Here is a 24,420-nt window from a genome sequence, read left to right as displayed (position 1 = left end):
AGTGACTGCAGACAGCTCCCAGGGCACTAGCACACTACAGTGACTGCAGACAGCTCCCAGAGCACTAGCACACTACAGTGACTGCAGACAGCTCCCCAGGCACTAGCACACAGTACACACAGGCCTAGAGAGACACAAGTGAGACTGGGAACTACATAGAAAAGGGTACAGTGAGAACATTCTCCAATTGTACCAAAAGGAGAGGCCACTGGAAGAAAGCCCATCAGATAGGCAGCAGCCACATTTACTTTGCTCTGGCAAATTGTGATTTTATAGTGGTTCTGCAGAAAGGCTTAACCAATGAGCTTGATAACTCATCACTCATTTCCAATTCATCATTTACTACACTTTTCATAAAAATTCCAAGTTTCACTAAGTAAAAATTAAGACATAGTTTAGATAATGTCTTTAAACTTCGTCCTCCATCCTGGAGGCCTTTGTGCCAGCTCCCTTGGTCTGACAAAGAGGGGTTTACCTTGGACTATACTTTCCCTGGAACGAGGAGGAAAAGTATGAGAGGGGCTGAGAGTTTTAAATAGGAGTAGCTGTCTGTAAAAAGAACACCTACAATTGTCAATAGAATTGTCAACACCTAGAATTGTCAACATGACACAGCACCTCAAGATGGTCTCAGGGAAGTCACTTTAGGGGAAGGTGCTTTTCTCAATGAAATAATCCTGCGGAGGGCCTCTTGTAGACTTCGGTCAGCTATGGCCTTTGCAGCTTTCCTAGAGTCTCCTAGAGTTCTGCCACCAAACCCTCTGTTCTTCTGCAAGCTAGACATGACAAGCAGAATCTCTCATCTGCTTTTCACTAGAGCCAGTGCAGAAGTGACTCTCTGTCATAGCTCTCTGATATAGTCAGTCACTTGACATGGTAAAAGCTTGGTTTTCTTTAAATTCAAACATATCAAGAAGGGCTGGGAAGATGGCTGATAGTGGGGACTCACTGGCAAGCCAGTCTAGACAAAATGGTAGGCTCCAGGTTCAGGGAGAGACTCTGTTCCCAAAATATGAGTGATTAGGAAGATAGTCACTGTCAATCTCTGGGTGAACACACCTGTGCATACACAAGTATACATTACACACACACACACACACACACACACACACACACACACACACACACCAGAAATCCAGTGTTCTGGGGATACCCATGAATGGCAGTCTTGAAGGATCACGGGAGGCAACAGGATAAACCTGAGCAGGACACAGAGTAACTGCAGCTGTGCCTGCAGTAAGATCAAACAGCCATCCCTGGCATTTGATTCATTTTAAAAAACTGATGAAAACATGGGGACATCAAGCCTAGTGTCATGGGAAGACTCTGAACAGATAGAGAGAAGCACAGCAACAGAGCAGAGTTCTACCCAGAATCAAACAAAGCCAGGCAGGTTCATTCCTGGGCCACAGCTACACTGCAGGAGTACCTACAAGAAAACACTTCATTAGAGCTCCAGAATACTCTGTCTAATCAAGGGTTAACCTCCTCACTCCTAACAAAGGAGTTGGCACACGAAGTACCAGCAAACCCTTTCTTAGCTTTATGGTGAGTGGGAACATGACTATTTAATCGTGATCATAAGCCAGGGAGAAACTCACCAATCCGAGAATTAAACTCGGAAACCAGAAATCTAATTAAAGAGCATCACAACTTTTCTCTTATGCTTCTAAGTTCTAGTAGGTCTCCAGCTGAGTACATGCACTGGTTTGCAGAGAATAGTTGATGCCTCTAACACATATTAGTAGCAAGGGAAGGTATCCAGCCACACAAGGGAAGCAAGCCAGTAAGTTCCTCTTAAACAGGCAGCTAACAATCTGGTTGTCTCTACAGAGATGGAAATGTCTTCACTAGGAAAAGTTAGTTTAGTGCTTTACTAACCTGGCTTCCATTTGGCTGGATCACCTTCACTGGTGGCTCCTGCACGGCAGGGCTGACTGTAGCTGAATATGTGTATGCCACTTGAGGAATCAGAATAGTCTGCTTGTTGGCAGCAAGTGCCCGTAAGCACGGAACACTGTTCTGGTCAGCAATGGCCACGATTGTGGGTAACTGGGCAGTGACTGTAGGAATAGCAATGTTTATGGGGTTGGCACTTGGTGGGACTACATTTACAACTGGTTCTGAGTCTGTAACACAGCTGTCCTTTTGTGGCTCCTTTTTTGCACAAGACAAGTTCAAGGGCTCTTCCTGGACAGAATAAACACTGTTCTGGTAAACGCTACTGACTGTCGACCTTTCCAGTAACTCTCCCTGTTGCTTTGGTAGTGAGAGATCAAGAGGTTCTACTTGGGGCTCCTCCTGGGTGCCCTCGGCCACACAAGAGTAACCTTGCGGGTTCCTGGCTGAGGAAAGGTTTAGGGGGGACGGGGATGATGTGCAACTTCTGGAACCATTAATGGCTGATCCTACTGGTAAAATCGGAGAGCTTGTCATCTTGATAGGACTCTGTTCACGTGTGCTGTCTTCCTGGGGCTCATTTCCATCTGCAGGTTGAGGCTGCTCATCGGTTTTTGCAGGGATGTTTACTGACCCCGTTCCAGAAGAAGTTGGTTCAGGAGACTGCCCCGGAATCTGTCCAGCTTGCATCTTTTCAAACCACTTTTTAACTACATCCAGTGGTAGGTTCACAGAATCGGCAATCTTTGAGAGCTCTTCTGTGCTCGGCTGCGCGTTCAGAGCATAGTAGGCTTTTAAGAGTGACAGAAGGTTCTTTAAAGGTGGCTGACTGGGAGACAAGTCTCCATTTCCAGCTGATGAAGCAGAGGACTCTGGTTTCTCGGTGGCCGGGGCAGGGGGTGTAGGCTGAGCAGGGCGCTCTGGGTCATAGTGCTTTAGTTCCGGAAGTGCATTGAGGTCCCCTGGGCAATCCTCACATAAAAGGCAAGTGCTGTCGTCCCCAGCCCCATCAAAGCTTTTATCCTTCTCAGATTTGACAGTAAGATCTTCTGGTAATTTCTCACTTTTGCAGCTGTTTGTAGGGGCTGGGTTTTCTTTCTTTAAATTCTGGGGAACAACCTGAAGTTGGCTGGGCTGCTCAAGACTGTAGTTGATGATGATTTTGGTTGTTCCATCCTGATCAACTAGAGGAAGACTGATGGCAGAGATGACAGAATGGCCACCCTGCTGGATGGACGAAGCACTTACTGCTTCTTGCTCTTTGGATGCAAGACTGGCTTGATTATTCTCCAAAACTTGTCGTATTACATTACCATCTACAGCCACTTTAAGTACATTCTGAATGTCACTTAAGTTGATACTTATGGGAGATACCAAACCAACTGTTGGCAGAACAACAGCTTGCACCACACCCTGAGGAGAACTGGTTGCCTGCAATTGGCCACCACCGCTAAAAACCCCGTTTTGTAAAGGGGTTGAACAGTTGATTCCTGAAGCAACCACTATGGGTTTGAACTCATAATCCACAGGTTCAGTTTTGATTTGGTTTACAGAAAGCGGTTCTTGAAGGGGTTTATTCTCTATCTTCTGCCGTATCTGTGGCCGTGTGGGACTGCCTGGTGATGTTGAAAGAGATGGCGAGGAACACTGAGATGTCTTGAGTCCTGACCTGGGCCTGCCATTCACAGGCATCAAGCTAATACACTTCTTACTGCTTATGTGCGAGCTATAGGAGCCGGAATGGGAAAAGCGCTTCTTGCAGTTTGGGCATTCATATGGCTTCTCTCCTAAACAACAACAAAACAGCACCACGGAGTCAGTACACTTTCACAGGCCTACAAGAGAAATAGCAATTTACAACAAGCAAGACTCCTCTGTATGCCCGTGACATTATTTTATTTACAGTTATCATTTCAAGTTCCAAAGCTACAAAGTGTTGGGAACACATGGAGAACTGAGCTCTGGACAGCATGTGAGCCCAACAGGGACCCTTCTCACCACACCACAGCATTCCACCATGCGCTGGGACTTCCAATAATGGTCAAATATCCAAAGAACTAGTGTACTCTTGAGTAACTCTTCCTTATCCCATTTCATCAATCTGTGTCATGTTAAATTTCCACTCAAACATCTATAGAAATTAATGTTAGAGGCAAGAAAAACAAATGTAATCTCCTCTTAGACTTACACTCGTGCCTTTGACTGATAAAATTCCCATAGCTGTATGGCTCCACTGGAAAAGTGCTTCCCTTGTACGGAGGAAACCTTAGTTGGAGGTGTCTGTAACCCCAACTTTCCCCAGTGACCAGGCTCTTGAAAGAACTTCTCATGCTAGTGGAGGTGGTAAAACTTGGTGTTCATGTTCAGATTTCATTTGGCTACAACTAACATTTGTGTGACCTGGCAGGAAAACTAGGGTAAAGCCAGAGAAGCTCCTGACGACAGAGCCCCCTTGAAACGCTGACTAGACTCACTAGGACACAAGGTGTTTGTTCTCCGCGGCCATCAGTCTTTGGAATAAGTTTTTGTGAAGTACTGGGATGAAGGCAATATTGTTGCACGAGCTTGATTTTAAAATTTTGATTCTAACTCAGTTATGGTTACAGGGCTATCAGCTCTAGTGAGGTAGGGTGCTCTGGGTCTCACTAGCCATCATCTCTGACATCTACTGCAGTGTGGGTCACACCTTTGAAGACTGGTGGCTCCTTAGGATGTGTGATGGTGCTGATCTTGCCAGTGAGTATTACCGCAGAATGCTTTCCTTTCTTTCAAGAGCTAAACAAAAGCACCACCAAGGCAGGCTGCTGCTGTTTGTGGAGTCAAGACCCTGAGGCTGAGGAAAGGTGAGCCCTGTCTTTTCAGCAGTGTGGTTATTTGAAGGACCAGATATTAGAATTTCAAGGGATCTAAGGAGCCTCCCCTAGGCCGCCTTCAGTAGAGTACATCTGCATACTTGATTATCAGTCAACGCTGAGCTGAGACTGTTCAGCACAGGCAGGTGCTCCCGCAGGACTCCTGGGGAAGACAGCCAGGCTCTGTCCCACAGACTGCAGTCAGATTCTAGCTTCATCATGTACCACTTCCTTAATCTTTCCAATCCGCGGTGCTCTGGCATGTGAGTACAGACACTTTCTCACTAGGTGTTTCGGAAGGTCATGAGAGTTACAACAAAACCTTTAGTCTGCTGCCTACAAACTGCAACATTTTCTTGAAAAGGCAATTCCACCAATAGACAGGCTGAGGGCTGAGCCAGGGGTGCTGTCACTCATGCCCAAGCCTTTTCCTGCCTTCCCTTCTGATACCACACCCAGCAAGCCTAACCGTTTTTACAAGCAGACCTCCAGAATGACCACATGCTTCCCTGCAGACTGACAGTCAGCATCGCCCTGAGCTTTCTCAGGTCAGGGTTTCAGACTCTGTCCTGTTTATTACCCTGCCTCTGCATGCTCTCCATGTCATCAGGAGTTTGCAGACAGGCTGTCTGGAATAGAATCCAGTGCTCAGTGCCACCAGATAGACGTGTACAGTGGCCATAGGGTAATGGGTGTGTGCCAGTGCAGCTCTGTTTAACAAGAGGTCTGTTCTACCTAGATCAGTTCATCACTGTTAATGACTGGACAACAAAAGCTTTAATGAGTCTCAGGAGAGTTTTCCTTCTAGACAGACAGGAAGGCAGGCATGTATACCACAGTGGTCAAGGCCACGGCTTGGAGTTAGATGCTGCTGTCAGAGCTCAGGTATGTCATGAACTAGCCAAGTGGCTTTGGAGAAGACAACTAAGCATGGTGAGCCTATGTGTCTTTGTCAGAAAGGTTGTGTGTGTGTATGACACAATCTACTTTATGGGGTTGAGACCTTCAGAAATAATGTCAGCATACTCTACTTATCATTTCTTACTGCTCAGAATCACCCTGATAACTTCACCACTGTGAGAAAGCACATAGATAGATTATTCTATGCCAAATCTACTGTAGTGGTTTCTAACTTCAAAGCATGCCTTTACTCTGGTTATGGTACCAGCTTAGCCTGGCATTCTGTCAGAAAGAGGCATTACTAAGTCAGAGGTAAACTCAGGGCCTTCAAGGGTTGAAGTGGGGGGTAGTCAGATCTTACTCGAGAATTTCCAGGCCACAGTGCTGAGTCTACAGAATGAATATGGCAGTACTTTGTACCCTGGGCAGGCATGCTTTTGTCCTACCTGAGTGGAGACACGAGCACGGCTCAGCTCCTAACACAGCCTATCATCCCATCAGTGTGCACGAGCTGCCCAGGGCTGAGAGCTAAGGCTTGTGACAGTGAGAACAGAGTGACGATCTAGGACACCTGGGACTCTGAACCTCAACAAAATGCAGAAGCTAAAGAAGAAACACTAGGAAAAAGATCATGACACATGTCCTCGGAAGCTCAGTGGTTTCCGAGCACCGCGAAGAGTGGGAGCTTCTCAAGCCACCTGAAGGAAGGAGGTCAGGTTTTTCTTTTTTATAAGTTTCAAGCCAATCTCATCTGAAATTCTGTAAACTCTAAAGAAAATGAGTCCAGTGAGATGACTCTGTGGGTAAAGGTTCTTCCCAGCAAGCCTGAGACACACATAGCAGAAGGAGAGCTCCAATCCCTGCAAGCTCTGCTCCGACCTTCACAGGTGCACAGTGCACACAAATGCATGTACATACATATGTACAAATGTGGGTCATACACACACAGAGAACAGTTTTTTAGAATAAAGAAAAATGTCACAGCAATAGCAAGATGCAACTGTTTCTCCAATGCTTAGTCTCAACTTCTATATCATCTCTTGGAGAGAGCAGGGCAGGAGTCTGGTGGGGTGAAGCCAGGCTTTGGCTGGCACGTGGAGAAGCCCTGCCTGAAACTCATCCCTTGGCATAGACTAGACTTTCAAATAGCTGCACACTTGGGCTGTATCCAAGTGACCACCCGGGAGAAACACATTTTCTAAATCCCACCCGGGTAAAACATTGGTAGCCTCTACTGAAGAATCTGATTAAAACATAGAAACCCTACTAAGTTTTCTTACTGTTTAAAATAATTCTTATGATGTAAGAAATCATATTTTGTTCTTTAAAATTTTTTTAAAAGTTATTTATTTTTATGTATACTGGTGTTTTCCTTACATGTATGCCTGTGTGGGTGATGGATACCCTGGAATGAGTTCCAGATAGTTGTATGCTACATGTGGGTGCTGTGAGTTGAACCTGGGTCCCCTGAAGACCAGCCAGTGCTCCTAACCTCTGAGCCATCTCCCCGGCTTTCATAATTTGTTCTTTATGATACTCTAAGGAGTGTTTTCCATGGAATGAGTTATCAGGAAGGGTAGTCCCAGTTTTACTCAGTATTTCTGAATTTGTATTACTTGCTGGGTTAAATATATTCATGCCTCATATTAGAGACGTTGAAGAATAAGCCATGCCAGTTCCTGAGTGGGAGTGCTTGTGTCCCCTGAACTGGCCTCCACTGGTGTCTGCTGATAAGTATCAACACACTGTCTTCTCGTCATGTAAGCTCACTTCCTGACTGAGATGGCTTCTGATCACCAGGCAGAATTTCTCCATTAAATGTCAATGCTTTGTTTCAAGACCGGTATTTGATCTTTGGAATAAGCTATACATTCCAATTTTGTACCATTAGAAGAGCTGAAAAATGCTGGTATAAAACTACAGCATAAATCTTATTCAAGTTTTTCTTATTTTTGTTCTTTAACTCTAATTTTGACACTTACAAATCCTCTTTTTAGCTAACATTTCAAGTAATTTCTAATGTGAAGGTAGATTATTTATTAATCAGTGACCACTGTTCAGTAGCACAGGGGCTAAGGAACAGTATACTATGTAGGCTGAAAGAGATAACCTCTAACTTCCAGAAACATAAATAAATACATAAATAAATACATGAAAATAGATCAAAGTTTTCTCTAAGGATTCTGGTCTGAGCATTTTCAAGGAACAGCTTTGACGTATTTGTCACTGAGGGTCAATTCAATGATTGATTCAGTAAAACTTCCAGAAATGCAGTTCCAAAAGACACCAAGTGGCCAGCACTCACAGAACCACCAACAGCTGCCGGGCAACGCCGGTGCTTTACTCATTAGGAGGTCAGAGGTCAACAACAGCAAACACCAACCTCTCAATTCCTTGGCTGATAGCTTTGTGTCACTAAAATTACTTGAATCACCAAGAATGTATCAGATTTTAATCAAAAGAATAGAATTTACAGTGTGATATGGGATTGCTAAGTTTTCATTATACATTTTTTTGTCATTAAATCTAGAAAGCAATGTGAAACTGGTGTGGAATAGGAAGGTGACGATTCTGGGGAATGTACTTTTTTTTTTTTGAATTCTTGTTTATGCTACAATTCTGTTCTTGTGCTACCTTGGCTGTCTGAGTCCATACCCTGAGTTTATTAAGTTCCTTTCCTTTCTTTTATTTTTCTCATGTAAAGCTATCTTTACTTACAGACTACTCAGATAGAAAAATAGAGTTTTCTTTATTATATACTTTAGAAATTAGACGTGAATAAGATATCATTTAAGTGAAAAGCATCAGGAACTTCTGACACACATGGAACCTGCGAGGATAGTGGAGATGTCCTAGTGGCCCCGGCACAGAAGGAGAGTGTGTACTCACCGCTGTGAATACGTAGGTGCTCTTTCAGGTGGTGCTTGTACTTGAAGGCTTTCCCACATTCAGTGCACTTGAATTTACGGTTACCCCCAGACTGTGTCACATGTCTCTGCAAGAAAGAATTGGCACTTTATGTCTGACATTTCAGGCAAACTGGATGTTTGTCTGTCACAGGTCTGACACTGTAGCAGTCATAAATAGAGGACACTTAGCAGAAGCAGAAGCATACATTTGATTAGGATCTAGGGATGATGGTCTCGTCTGCACTTTGGATTACAGATGAAGAAGGCAAGAATTCTATAGCACTCTGTTAGTTACTAGAACAAGCACCTGACTGGAGTGCCTGACCTACCCCAGTAGGATGGAGAGCTCTTGTATGTTTCTTGTTTCTAAACTGTACTTCAGTTCTATCAGTTGTGTGTGCTCCTTGTTGTTAGGACTTTGTCCTACTGCTTCTTGTGTCCTTGCTACCTGGAAGAGGGTCTGACATACAGCAGAAGTGGAAATACATGTTGAGCACACGCCTTTATAAGACATGGAAATGCTCAGCCCTTAGCACAGTGTGATTTCCAAGGCCTGGAAGACCACCGTTCCATAATGCTTTCTGAGACCTCTCATTACTCCGCCCCGAGACCCGTCGTCCACCTTCCTTACTCTGCCCCCACAGCTCCTTTCAGTTCACATCCAAGAGGAAAATCATCACAAAAGCGGCCATCACGGTCACTGTGGATTTTAAGAGTTTGTTTTTATGGCATGCAGCTTTGACATCTGTCTGTTCTTTGACAGGAGTCCTCACTGAGGCAGGAGGGAGGCAGCAGGAGTAGAGTGGATCTATTTTCAAAAGTCTTGTGGGTCTCTCTGTCCCTCAGCCTGCACTATGCCGTGTATACACCAGCCTCTGAAGCAGAGGATGCTCTACGGCACTGTCCCTGGACAGCCTCCTCAGCAAGCTCATGTCCCCAGAAGCTCCTGTCAGGCCAGTGTCTCCCTTTGTTTCTGGTTGCCTCCCATTCTCCATGGTCCCTAGGACTAACCCATTAGCTTACTGCTGCTGAAAGCCCTGGCTGCCCTTCAGTCCACATTCCCTGTTATCTCCTATTACTGCATTTTGTGAGTGATGTCAAAGTCCTGCGCAAACAGGTTGACTGTCTCTTCTTTTTCTGTTGATGTTTTCTAGGAGTTACCCAACACTTAGCAAAGGCACTAACACTCTCTGTGGGATAAGTGGCCTGCTTTAGGCACCTATACAAAGTCTTCACACATTCATCAGGTTATGTTCATAATCCTGTGACATAAGGAGTTGGCCACTGCTGAAACCTGGGCCTATGCTGTAACATTCTTTGAAACGGTTACTTGATTTGTAAAGTCAGTGTCAAATGCATAATAGCTTGCTTGCTGGTAGCTGACAGTCACCAACCAGGACATTATAAAAAAGAATTATTAAAGTGCCTTTGATTTTGATTTTAAATACAAAGCCAACACTTTAGATGTCACTTACAGTTAAAATAGTCAGTTTATACTTTTACAGAAGGAGCACGATGACACAGAATTAGAATAAGTCATCAAAGTTGGATTTTCAGGCTAAAAGTTCTCAAACTTAAAGCGTTGGAGGAGGCAGCTCCCCTTACTACTGTAGATAACCACAGTAGGTTATACTAAGTGAACTCTCTGAAAATTAAAAAATTAAAGCTTTCCCCCAATTTTGTTAGAGCTGAAGGGAAGTGGTTTAACAGCCAATATTTATCTTCCTATACAGACCATGTTAATAGAATATACATACCCCAGAGCCTCACAGACTCCGAGGGATACTTGTTATGGTTTATGCAAAACAATTAAGTTAGGATGGCAAGGCTCACAAGGAAGAGAACCACCTTCTCATGTCTGTAAGACTATAGACCTGGCGGCATCCCTGAGTATCCACGTGCCCACCCTCCCAAGGCTCCAGCCCCATGTCCACCCAGCCTGGGAAGGGCAGCCTCCTGCTTCTTTCACTTACTTGCTCTCTTCCTGACTTATGTGATGTCATATGACGTTCAAGCTGGGTTCTGTATGCAAAGGTGTAACTGCACAGGGAGCAGCTGAAGTTGTCCTCGTTCTTCTCATGGCGGTACTTAATGTGTTCTTTCAAAGAGGTGAAGCGCTTGTAGCCTCGATCACAATATGGGCAGGTGAGCAACTGGGAAAATGCATCTGGTGTTCCTGTGGAAGGAAGAGACACTGTGACTGAAAGCCTCCAAGGAATATGGTCGCTCACCACTGAATCCCTGGGCCACATGCAAGGGCAGTGCTGCTCTCTTTACACCTGCCTCCAAAGATGAAGGGTGGATGTCACTTCCATGTATGCATGAGAAAATGTGACAATAAATACAGGTTAAGTAGCTTAAACACAGCAAGCAAATGATTAATTCAGCATTCAATCACGGCTCTAATCCTCCCATCTCTGAACCATAATTCTTCCTTTCTTTTGCGTGGTTAGCTGAAGTAACTTAGGGTTGAGTTACAGCAACAAGCGTACAGCCTGTATGGGGCCCACACGGCTGCACAACTGTGACAATTCCACAGTGTGCTTGGCACTCACTCTTCTCACTGTAAGTTGCTGCCACAGGTGAGTAGTTTCCCGGTGCCTGAGGTCAGGCGTGGCCACATGACTGACGTCACACAACACAGCAGGAGGTGTGCTCCGGGAAGTGTGGGACAGCATGACTGAGAATCCTAGTAGGACAGCATGACTGAGAATCCTAGTAGGAGTACTTTGCCACTTTATACTGCTTCGAGCAGTTTCCCACATTTTATTTATTTTTCAAATAAATTAGTTTATAAGTGATATTTTACTGTACATATACTCTCTACTTTAAATTCTTCTTAGAAAACAGGTGACTTAAGGTACTTTGGTAACACTTGAGATGCTTCATCGTAAGCACACAGTGCTGTCCCAGATTTCAAGTCCATATGAACGAAACATCTCACTTAAAGACCAGCCTGCAGATGAGGGACTGAAAACCTGAACTTCAAATAACTGTCAAGCATGTTGAAATATTTGCAAATCTGTGAGTGAAATCAAATAGCCAGAGCTCCAAATTTCATTATGGCATTGTTAGCTACGAGCTTGCAAGCACACTTGACACAGAGAGTTTGGTCATCCTAACACAGACTCTCTTCTTTGGAGCTAGCTATATGTTATGTTTTGCACAGGATGGTGGGAAACCAGCATTTTGAACCTTTCCCTTGCCAGAACACCCATCGCACCTTACAGAGTTTATGTGGCTGTAGTGTCATGAGGCAAGGTCTGATCTGGCTGTGCATTGGCGTCGCCATATCGTGTGGCTCTATTAACCAAAGTGCTCTGACTCCAGAGCCAGAGAGCTGCTTGCAGTGGCTTGTTTTCATGATTAATTCTTGCAACCAAGAAGCAAACTGTTAATGAGCTGGGAAAATGACAGGCTGGTCATGATATCTGAACAGAAAGTTAGTTTCATAAATCAGTACATTGGATTCTCTTAAACATGAGGTATGAATTTATTCTTGTAGGTCATTAGCAAAAACCAATAAAAAGTAAATCTGAATTTGTGTTTTCAGAATCATAGAATGAGGAGTTGGGGTGGGTTATTCAAAATCATGGATGTATGAAAAAGCCTTAGTAATTTATAAAAATATAATTTAAAAGGACTCTACATGAACGTAGCATGCTCAGGTGGTCAATGCTCCTTCAGAAGGCATGCACATTAAATGAGCCATCGTGTTCGGTGTTGATGCACTGTTGGTCAGGAAGACCTCAGGAGCTCCCCAGAACACAGGCTACTGCATTACTCTTGGTTCTGCATATAGAATCCTGAAGATTCTATACACTTTTGGTTCAAGACATAGAGAAATTAATCTCAAACTATCTGGGAAACTTCCTGCTGGCTACCTTTTATACTACTGGAAGGTACTATGTAGGTCATTAGGGAGGGAAAGCTGTCAATCAACTTACCCCTGGTAGAACCTACATGTTAGGCTATAGACCTGCTGGGAAGGATGTGGCAAAGACGGTGGCATTGTTGTGGACAGCTCTGTGCTGCCTGCATTTTGATGTTTATTTCAGCTCTCCTAAGAGGTGTTGTGGACAAAGAGTGAGTCATGTACTCAGGTGACTTCTTGTGAACCAATCCTCTATGAATAAAACAGCCAATCACTGAGCGGGTAGGAGGGACTTCCAGGCTGGATAGGGGAAGAGAGGGGGAGGAGAGAGGGCCTTTTTGGATGGAGGTGAGCACGTGGACAAGATCTAATGGTAGAGTTTCCCGGTATCACGGTGGATCTGCAAGGATCTCCCACTGGAGGATTAGATTTAATAAAATTTACAAGATTAGGTTTTAGTTGTTGAGCCCAGAGATTCTGCTACCACTGTTCCTAAACTCTTTGTGGTGTTTTTCTTCTCGTGGCGACATGACCGAATTGGAGAGAGAAAGGTACGGCAGCAAAGCCTGGGTTTGCCTGATGTGTCCCACAAAGCCTGTGGGGGTCTGAAGCACAGAAATGGCATGGTAGTGATCTGCCAGTGGGAACCCAGAGAGCTGGGTGGTGAGATTCTGGAGTTCTGGAGTTCCGGTCGGTGTAGAGCACTGAAGCCGGCAATTTCGATGGCCGGAAGCTAGCTGGGAGCTAGCCGGGCGCCTCTTTGCTAATATCTCCCACAACATGGCATAACTGCTTTGGGATAAGCAACAGCTTTTTGAGGCCTGTTGTGTCTAATTCTGTCAATGTGGTCCAAGGCCTATGGCTGTGGAGGTCCTAGGTGCTGGGTGGGAACCTGTTCCCACTGTCTTGCTAAATAGTCATACTGTCAAGCTGCCTTCTAAATGTTTCTGTTTATTAGGACTCTACCAACTGAGTTACAGCTCAGTACTCTATTTTCTTTTTTCATAACACCTTTTCTCAATTTCCTCCAAAAAGTTCAAAGCTGATTGTTTGAATATTAAGCACCATCTATCAACTCACCTGAGAACCCTGAAAAATTAATGTCGAGTTTAAGAAAGTAAAAAACTCCACGAACCCTTGAAAATTTCAAGTACCTTCTCAGTACAATATGACAAGGACTTACTTAAAGGTACATTTACATATGATTTGCATTTGATTACTGTTCTTAGGAGGGGAGTTTTGACAGCCAACTTCTGTTTAGGAGGTCTGAACATATTTTGATTGTGTTTTCCCTTTCTTTACTCACTAGGAATTCATCCTGGACTAGAGCAGATCCTGAGAAACAACTGTGCCCAAGTTTGTGTGCTTTCAGCCAGCCTGCCATCTTTTACTTGCTAAAACAATAACAATGAATGAACCAAAACAATCAAAGGACGGAATGGGCCAAACTCATCCTTACTTCTGCCAGCAGCTGCCATCTCAGTGGAAGGTGACCCAGGCACTGGAGACACACCTGGCTTGTCACTCTATCTGTGAGTACCCAACAACTCTGATTCTCCTCATGAATGTCACGACAAGGATCTGCTTCTTCTAAGTGTTCTTTTTAGTAGAAATAAGCTCCCATAATAGAGTAATAGAAACAGCAACCCTTTACCCTGAGAATGAGGACCATGTGCTAAGCTGTACTCACCGTTTTCGTCATGGCCGCTGGCTTCTGGCGTGCCCTGCCGCTGGTCTTCCTCGGGTGCCTCAGGATAGATGACGGCGGTATCTTGCTGCTGCAGGAACTCTTCCACATTTGGATCATGGTTTTGCTCATTTTCTGCATCTGAGTCGCAGTCATCATCTTTTACTGAGAGAAACACATTCTCTATAAAAAGCTATTTTACCACCGAATTGTTTATCAAGTTTTTCTAAGTAAGAATTCATTTATCTCAATAGAACATGTAATCCTTCTTGAAACTGTAGGGCACATACCTGAAAGCTAAAAATGTATTCTATTTATTTTTGTAATCTATAAAGCATTTGTTTTAGATTCAAGTGCTGTGAATTCTGGAATTCCCAAAGCCCCGTATGCTTCAGAGGCATGCTTCATCTCTACGTTACGCACAACTCAGACAAAGTGGGAGATCTTGAGAACTTTCTAACTTGATAAAAATCAAGGAAAATCTACCTTTGTTGTCTCTGATCACACTCCAGTTACCTATCAGAACACTTAAAGTTGTGCATTGTCTCTGAGACACACACACGCACACACAAACACACCAGCCTTTCAGTTGTGTTTTGTAATTTCCTAGAAAGCATCACTTGTAGCTGGACATCTGACTCAAACGTTATCAAATCAGCAAAACTGCTTAGCAAACAAGGCTATTTCTCTTTGATTTCTGCCTCTAAGTGTTTAGTTTAACCATAGCACTATGGAAGAAATGTTTTTCCTGAGTTTAAAGGTTGAAGAGAATCAGAACATGCTTCCTTTGGAATGGCAACCCTGGATCTGTATGGCAGCACTGCTGCCCCACAGTCCCTGCTTTCCCCACTGGCCCGGGGGGACATGATCTACAATGTACTCCATGCTGTAACTCTGTGTATGTTGCTCTGTGTGGCCCTGGCTGTCCTGGGACCAGGCTAGACTTTGTTACAGACTTCAGGCTGAATCTGTAAAATGTCCTTTCCTAGTAGACTGAGACTGGACCCTGCTAACTCAGATGCTGTCATCTTCTTGCTTGAAGGGTGATAAAGTGGCCTATCTATGTCTTCTGCATAGGAGAACTGACCTTTGTAGGGTGGATCCCTGCCTAAGACGTGAGAACCAATGGTACAGTGATAGCTGTCACTAACGTTTTAGCTTTTTAATCCAGCTGATAAGCAATTACTTAACTTTTCTTGTACACTGGGAATGGTATCATTTAGTCTATGCCAGTCAGCAGCCATTGCTCAGTCTCTCCTGTCCTGAGTTGTATTAGTCACTCCTGTTGGTCCCTATGAGATTGGAGTCACGGTCTAGAAGTACACAGGATTCTTAGCAGAGGGAAGCCTAACACTTTTGGGTCCAGTTCCAATGTCATCTGGGTGTGTTCTCAGTGTCTGACAGCTCTTTTTGTGCTTTCACTTCACGGGATTCTTTGGGTTCATTCTCTTAAATGAAAATGGAGAAAAGAGCATATGCCTTCTCTGTTCATTATTTTACAGAGGTACTCTCTAGGTGCCAAAGGAGAAAGTACAAAATTAACCAATGTGACATAAAAACAAAGCATGTCTCCCAGGCTCCCCTCTTTCTGTGAGGTATGAAGCATGTGACCTGAAGTGCGTGGGGTCTAACCTGGAGGCTGAAACCAACTATGTAACAGTACAGATGGAGGAAGTGGGTGACATTTTCTTGCGATGTCCTTATGAACTGTACCCCTGACCACAAGCCAGGAGGCAGTGGCTAGAGGGGACAGTGCACTGTCAAACATCATTAGGGCATTGCTAGCTGGGATTTCTGAAGAGCTAAGGGAGTTCATGGCAGTGGCACTGGGTCTTGTGCAGCACACAGTCTAGATACACTCATGAAGGGTATTTAGCTTTTATGTTGTCTTATAGATTATATATAGTTAGGTTTGCCAAGATAGTTACACCCATTTTTTCAAATAGTTGTGAAAATTTCAATTTATAGTTCTTTATTTTATAAAGTGGTAATACTTTCCCTATCCTAGTAACAAAACTACATATATAGCACATGTGTGCACACATTTGTACATGTACACACACATACACACACACACACACACACAAATACCTGCTATAATACTTAGTTTGTAGATAGCATCTACTTTGCAGAATTACGCAGTCTATACCTTATACTTCAGGAGGGTCTGTATGGTCTAACAGTACACTGAATCTGTAGCCACTCACCTGGTGACAGAGGTCTTTATAACTTATAAAAGGGACATCAATCATTTACATAATCTTAACCTTGGCTCCCTGATCCAAATCTATACAAAATATATTTATTATATACCTTTAACTTATAATTTATTTTTCATGTGTTTTTTATTAAAGACTTTTTTATAAATCCCTAATGTGTGTACAGACACAATTTGGGCTGAGGGACTAAAGGCATATCCTGCTCTTCTTACTGGAGACTGTCTCTACAGTCTGAATATGACATCCATGGTTGGCTTTGCTAAGTTAGGCTATTAGGAAGAATTTTCTTAGAAATCAGGTGAAATAAAGTATCTATCAAAGTACAGTACATGCAGAAAGACAAAAGGATTATTAAATGTACAGGCAAAATTCTGAAATGAATTCTATTTCAATTTCACCAACCAAAAATGTTCTCAATGTCAAAAGCAAGTAAAGGGCTCAGAATGGGCCCTGTAGCCTGTTAGGAATAAGAACTAGTCAGATCTTCTGGTGTCAGTTAGTGAGCAGTTCTAATACAGGACACAGATGTAGTTGTTAGTTTGTGATAAAATATTAAAATCACTTGTTGGCGAATAAATGTATCTTATGATAGTAGACCCTCTTGAAGCTACATAAAGAATTAACACAGTTCAAACAAACAAACAAACAAGCAAACAAACAAACAACCCACCCCAGTTATTTCACCTTATTTAAGAATAAGGTGATCTGGTACTCAATAGATCTGGAAACACAGTATGGCAAATAACATCACATGTGGTGGTGTATGACTGTGATTCCACCTGAAAGAGGCTGAGGCAGGAGGATTATCATGAGTTCTAGGATACCTTAGGCACCCAAGTGACACTCTTTTTCAAAAACCTCAAGAAACAGAAAATAAAAGGACAGATGTGAAGAGGTGGGAGAGAGGGGAGGGGACTGGAGGGGAAGGAGGAATAGGGCAAGGACTGCAGGGCCCCCTCAGGCCAGAGATGGAGGGGCCATGCTAATCCCAGCTCGGCACTGAACCCAGTCTGCACCAGGGATCAAGGCACTCTCAAAACACCAAAAAGTAACATTAACTATGACATAAAGTAACTATGGATGTCTCATCTCGCTTATTCTCATTTATAGCACTACTTTTTCCTTTACTTTTCCCTTAGGTGAGACAGAACTCAGCACTGGTTGTCAAGGTGCAGAAGTAAAGGACTCTGGGCACAGATGAAAGATAACAGACATTTAACACAAAACTAAAAGGTTTATCTAGCCCTCAGTATGAAGCTTTCAGAATTTATTTAGAGGTATGTCTGATACATTTGTCTTGTGATCAACACTTAACTAGTAATGATTAAACAATAAATCTTCTTTTAGCTTTAATGTTTTTCTTGCAGTTGAAATTAAAGAAAAATTTCAACTTTACCTATGTATTTGTATATACACATATCCCCACATATAACCCATTGTTTCTCTAAGGTGACTTGTGTGTGTGTTTTCAGGGCTGACCATGTGTCACAGAACAACCAGTGCTTAGCTCCTTATGTGCTGTTATGTTAGTACACAAGTCCATTCAGTATGCTAGTGATAAAATATTAAAATAACTTGTTGGCAAATAAATCAAGTATGCTAGAAACTACTTAGGTTTTAATATAAAATCCAAGATCTGAAATGCTCATTAGTAAGTTTGGAATCTATAACACCAGGATGGCATGTAACGCAAGGCTGCTCTGAGGACTCAATGTTGTGCTCCTGTATTGGTAGTGTTGTGCCTGGCATGAGGGACCTGTTGTTACTGTGTGTGAGCTAGTCTTGTTAAAGCAGTACTCACCAGATGAACATCCTAACTCTACAGCTGACATCCTTCTCAACAAAAACCTTAGAATTAAGATGCAACAGCTTTCCCAAAGTCTTATGGGAAAGCATCACTGCTAGCATAGGTGACTTGACATTAGGTGTCCCTATGACACTTGAGACTGCTCACACTAAATTTCCCCGTGTTTATGGATTTACCATGCTTGATTTCAGGCTGACACGAGCAATTGGTGTTTATCCATCTATTTCAAGTGTTTGGAAGTGTACATGATAAAAAGGCCAATTTTGAAGCAAATTTCCTGTAACTCTGTATGTAAATGTTAGAGTGATGGACAACTCCTCAGCATTCAGTGAGAATTCAGTCTTTCCTTAGGTGAGTCAAAACTCAGCACTGATTGTCAAGGTGCAGAATTACAGGGCTCTCAGCACAAACTGAAGGGAGCAGATATTAAACACAAAAACTAAAAAAATTAGTTCTCAGTATAAAGCTTTTCTTCTGCAGAAACCTTTGCCTTATATTTTTGAAGCTTTGTGAACTATTACCTATCTAAACATCAAGGAGATGCTTGGCTAATAGTTCTCTTAATATATAAACAGCTAAAGGAAGTCAACTGTAGAAGAGGCCTGAAATCATTCTGAATGGATTACAGTGCACTCTGCACAGTGCCTCTGTCACGTAAGTTTCTTTCTGTTCACTATGTAGCCCTGGCTGGCCTTGAACTGTCTATGGAGATCTAGTGCTGGGATTAAAGTACCCCCACCATGCCTGTTATCAGGCTGCCTCTTCTCTAGCGACACTCCATGTAAGTCCCCAGAGCTCCACTGTCACCCTTCCCCTTAGACCTGCATTCACTGCAATTTATTACAAGTTTACTCACTCATGACTCTACTCATGTTCCTGGGAGACCCTGTACACAAGATGGAAGGAACAGCAAGGCCCATTTTGGAGCTTCTAGGGCAGCAGTTTTTAATTCGTGGGTCATAACCTCTTTGGGGCAAATGACTCTTTTACAGGAGTTGTCTGATACCATCAGAAAACACAGATATTTATATTATGACTCATAACAGTATCAAATTACAGTTATGAAGTAGCAACAAAAATAATTTTATAGTTTGGGGTTGCCACAGCATGAAGAACTGCATTAAAGGGTCACATTGTTAGGAAGGCTGAGAACCATTGTAGAGGGACCTTCTTTTAGCCAGAGGGGCCTGGCATTTTGGTAGCCACTCTGGCTAACACTCTGCTTTCTACACATCATTTTTGAGGGGAGGAAATCTACGTGTTAGTATTTCAAACTGAAAGAATTAATTTTTCACAGTGAAGAACAAACTATAAGACAAAGCATCATGAGTGTCAGCTATGGATATATGGTTTGATAGAGTATTAGAAGACAGAACGACCTAACTCTGGTGGAACAGTATTCATCAGTCACTAAAGTTATCATTGAAGGCAATATACAGCCTTCTTTTGTGTTCACTTGCATTAATGTTTTACTAAAAACAAAGGCTTTAAATATTTCATATTACATTATTATTTTAATAATACTAAATTTCAAGTTTAATTATCCTATATAATCTTTAGGATTGCATGACAAATATTTGACAAAAAGCATACCTGAATACATTATTCATGCAAGTTACACATGGCCAAGGTGAGGGACAAAGGAAAAGCCGCCGTTGGCATAACTCATCCACTGGATACTGCATCACTAATTAATTATTTGGAATTCAAAGATTTACTTTCTGTCTGAGGGAAATGACAACTGCAGAGTGATCATGGGTATGGAAGAACTCCTGTGCCAGTCACTTCCAAGCCAAATATGCATTTCAAAGTCAACAAACCCTAACACATTTTAATATATATATGTATATATATATATGCAAATATATATACACACACACATACATATATATATATATACACACATATATATAAATAAATTAAATACTTGAAATAACATATTAGGAATATCAACCTTGAGGCTGAGTTTCTATTTCCTATGTGTGTGTGTATATATATATATATAAAATTTTGTGGAAAGTACATATTAATATTCACAGTTCATTGGTTTGGTTTGCATCCTAATGGTCGTGCCTAGCTTACAGGCCACAGGAAAATGTTTGATGCTAACACGTGTAAGAGATGACTGAAGGTTCCCACTCTTTTGCTTCTTAATTCTGGTCTGAATCCATTACATTGGGATGGCCCAAGTCTAGGAATAAGTACTTTTGTTCCCCTAAGAGCAAGTCTCCTTGTTTATTGGAACTGATTTTCATTTTTGTCTGCACTCAGAGTTCACAAGATAAAAGCTGACTCTTGTTCTCTGTGACACGCTCACTCAGCTCATCAACATTTACGATTGTCATATGTCTTGTAGATAACCCAAGACAATGCTTATTTTCTGTCTTCTGCTTTCTGTGGACATATAGCTCAAAGCACAACAGCTGCTAACAACTTGGTTCATGGTGGTCACAAGTTTTGCACTTTTCTAACTTTGATTAAAAACATCACAAATGTTCAAAGTATCACCTGAAGACTTTTAGATTATTCACAGATTATACTCATCACATGTACGGAATGGAAGATCTATATTATATAAACCTGTAATTTTATATTACATTTAAATAATACTACCATCCAGTTTTTCTGTAGTGTCTTGTATGCTAAAATTCTTAACCATTTAAGGAGGGCAAGATAAAAGATGAGGAAGTACACCAAATTCAGGATGAGCAAATGCAAAAGCTAATGTCATAAAAGACCTCCATCAAGGCAAGTAGTGAGCCTACCTCTGCATCCCACACCACCGCCCTGAGCTGCTGGCCCCAGGATTCCTTGTCCTTCCTTTCCTGACCAAAGCAAAGAGCATAGGATAAGGCAGATCCACAGTCACAGGTAGTTTAACTTGAATTGCGAAAAGGAAACCGAGTTCAGATTATATTTTATCTTTAATTTTTTCTTTTAAAAATGGACAGTGCACTTTCTTTATAAAAATAAAATCAGTCAGATTCCTCTGTCATGATATCTCAAGCAAAAATCAGGCTAGTTTCAGATACAATCCTGAAAATATATTTGTTTTAGAATTACAGGTTTGGTACACTTTATCTAGACTGTTCTTGGACCAGAGATTTAAATTTCAGATTTTTCAATACTGATGTAAATAAATGAGATGGCTTTGGGACAGAACCAAATCTAACTATGAAAAGTTTGTCCATATACACCCATACACAGAACCTTAAGACAATTTAAACAATATTCTTAGGGGACACTTGGGCTGAGCTTTCTTGTTAGTGGTAGTCTGTCATCACACAGTACATCTCAGATTTTGCATTTCTTCCATGGGGAATTCACCACACTGGGAGCCTGTGAGGTTCAGGAGAATAACTTTACTTATAGGTGGGGCCAGTACTTATAAATAGCAGAGATACCTCTATTCCTTCTCCAAACCAGAAATGTCTGGGCTCTGGGCACTGCGGGATGCTTCCCAGACTTCTGCCTATTCATCTCAGCGGCCCACTGTATAAGTTAGGCAAAGCAGATGATCCTGCTCCAACAATGCCGTGCTAGACGCACAGACATACAGACACACACACACACACACACACACACACACACACAGCACTATAGCTTTTCCTTTTACTCTGTTCAATATCATAATGACTGACAAATTATAATAGAGATTTGTTTTCCTCACATGCCACCTCTATATTCAGAGTGAGCCAATTATAATATCTGATGTGGAATAGAGTCAATATGAAAATATTACAAATGTCTACACTGGGGCAGGAAGAAATTCTGCTTCCTATATTCAGGTCCATGTTAATTATAATAATTTAGGAATGTGCATTCATAACAGATACAGAGTTAAACGGTGAACTACTTTTTAATTGGAACAAAGTATGTATCCTAATTATAATCAGAATACTCACAAAATTATATTAAACAGCAGTTACTTGTATCCCAATCAAACCCCTTGAAGATGTCAGTCAAAAATCCTGATTTTGATTTCTCTTGAGTTTGACTGTTGAGAGAAGGTGCAGTGTCTGCACCCTTGGGCGTCTGTGAGAACACCCCTCTAAGCCTGGGGGCAGTATGCCAGGCGGGTCTTAGCAGTCCTTCCTTCTGTGTCCTCTCCTCTCCACACTGTAGCCTCGGTCTTGACCCCATAGCAATCCTCCTGCTTCAGCCTTATGAGTGTTGGTATTACATTATAGGTACGGCTCGCCATGCATGGCCAGCAGATTTTCTTTATTAACCTTTACACTAATACTTAAGGATAATCATTATATGAAAAGCAATTACAATATATTCACTTTTCAAATAAATACAGGAATGCTGTCTAAAGTAGATGGTTATGAGAAATAATTCTTCGTTTGTACTTTGGTGCTGGCAAAATGACAATTGGGATTTATAGAATCATAGTATAGGCACCATGTTTGTTAGTCTGTAAACCACCAACTATCCTTCCCTCCTTCCTTCTTTTTCTTGGCTTTCTTCCTCTTTTAATGCATCTACTTCAAATACTATAATATACCAACTCTGTAATTAAAAACATGGTCATAGTTACTTTATTGTACATATGTCCATTGTTTTTCTTCAACTGAAAAGCAAAACAGTTACTACTTGCTAACATAATATGAACATTGATGTTAATGTTAGTATTAGCTTTTGAATATTACTGACTTTTCTATTTTTAGTTATTACATCTAATTAAAAGTCTATTTGAGATTCAATTAGGTAATTTCTTCATTTATTCTCCTTCATTGCTACGTGGTATGAAAACGTAGGGTCTTTCGATGATTACTTCCAATCCTTTAGGGCCTAGTCCCAGAGTTTTACTTATTATTACTCATGGTTTTATTCCTGGCACTTCATTTGAAAATTTTATTTTTAACAGACAGAGTAACAGAGTTACCATGTTTGGGTATGAATGCATATATGCACATGTGTGATGGAAGCCAGAGGCCTATGTGGGTGTGTCTTCCTCCATCCCTCCCTTGTTTTGTTTTAAAGACAAAAACTTTTTTTTTTTTGAACAGGGTCTTTCACAAAACCTGAGCTCCTTGTTCAACTATACTGACTCCCAGTGAGCTGCAGGGATCTTCTTGTCTCTGCCTTCTCAGTGGTGGGATTCCAGGTGCACACTTTTTGTTTTTTCAAACCTGGGTTCTGGGCATCCAAACTCAGGATGTCAGGCTTGGGGGCAGGCACTTTACTGACTCTGCCATCTTCCTGCCAGGAACAGGTGTCCTATGGTACTTCATACGCGCTTAGTTTGGTGTTCTCCCCACAACTCCCTCTGTCTCCCTACCAACTCCTCCCCACTCCATGTATCTCACTCTCTACTATATTTCACATGCAGTCTATTACCTCCTCCCTTCATGGCTTCATGGCTAGCTCCTGGATCTGCATGACAGAAAGCATGTGAAATCTGTCTTTCCGAATAGGGCTTTCCTATCTTAATACGGTGTTTAGTATCCATTTCCTGAAAACTCCGTTTTCTTTATGGATGAATGTGTATATATATCATATTTTTATTTTCCATTCAATCTGTTGAAGGACATCTATTTCATTGCTTACTGTGACTAGAGACACAATGGACATGGACGTGTAGGATCTCTGTAGTAGTTAGGATACAGACAAGGCCTCTGGCTATAGATTCAGGACTGGTATAACTGAGTCATATGGGTAGCTCTATCTTTGGTCTCCAAAAAGCCTCCAGAGATTTCCATAGTAGCTTCACCAATTTACACTCCCACCAACAGAGTATGGGGCCTCCTCTTTACCCATATCCTTGCCAGCATTGGTTATTATTTTTTTCATGATCAGCACATTTATTGTGTATTTAATTTTTGCAGCTCTTTATGTATTCTACATATTAATCCCTTCCCAAAATTATACCTGGCAAAGATTTTCTCCTGTTTATTTTGCTGCTAGTTTTTATCTGCTCTAAGCTCTAGAAGTCTCTACTCGTTCCCTCATTTTGGGTTTAAAATTCTGGTTGAAGAACTGAGAACAGCTGATTTAATAAACATAGAGAGCAGTGCAGTGCTAGCATACAGTGTGAGCTTACAGTGCATGCTCGTTTACAGTGTGAGCTTACAGTACATGCTGGCTTACAGTGTGAGCTTACAGTGCAGTGCTAGCATACAGTGTGAGTTTACAGTGCATGCTGGCTTACAGTGTGAGTTTACAGTGCATGCTCGTTTACAGTGTGAGCTTACAGTGCATGCTGGCTTACAGTGTGAGCTTACAGTGCATGCTGGCTTACAGTGTGAGTTTACAGTGCATGCTGGC

At 42.1% G+C, this 24,420-nt stretch overlaps 1 protein-coding gene across 1 annotated transcript in view; it reads right to left on the bottom strand.

The window, feature by feature from the left end:
• Window positions 1–24,420, bottom strand: part of Zeb1 (zinc finger E-box binding homeobox 1) — a 167,404-nt gene that overhangs the window by 5,006 nt on the left and 137,978 nt on the right. Inside the window, exons 3-6 of the mRNA XM_028778199.1 lie at window positions 14,125–14,286; window positions 10,534–10,736; window positions 8,541–8,646; window positions 1,882–3,686 (exon numbers count right to left, since the gene is read on the bottom strand). Of these exons, the coding sequence (XP_028634032.1) occupies window positions 1,882–3,686; window positions 8,541–8,646; window positions 10,534–10,736; window positions 14,125–14,286 (2,276 nt within the window). The remainder of the gene's footprint in view (window positions 1–1,881; window positions 3,687–8,540; window positions 8,647–10,533; window positions 10,737–14,124; window positions 14,287–24,420) is intronic.

Source organism: Grammomys surdaster, unplaced genomic scaffold (genome assembly GCF_004785775.1).
Source record: "Grammomys surdaster isolate TR1022 unplaced genomic scaffold, NIH_TR_1.0 328, whole genome shotgun sequence".
Classification (NCBI taxonomy): Eukaryota; Metazoa; Chordata; class Mammalia; order Rodentia; family Muridae; genus Grammomys; species Grammomys surdaster.
This window is presented reverse-complemented; position numbering and strand designations above follow the sequence as displayed.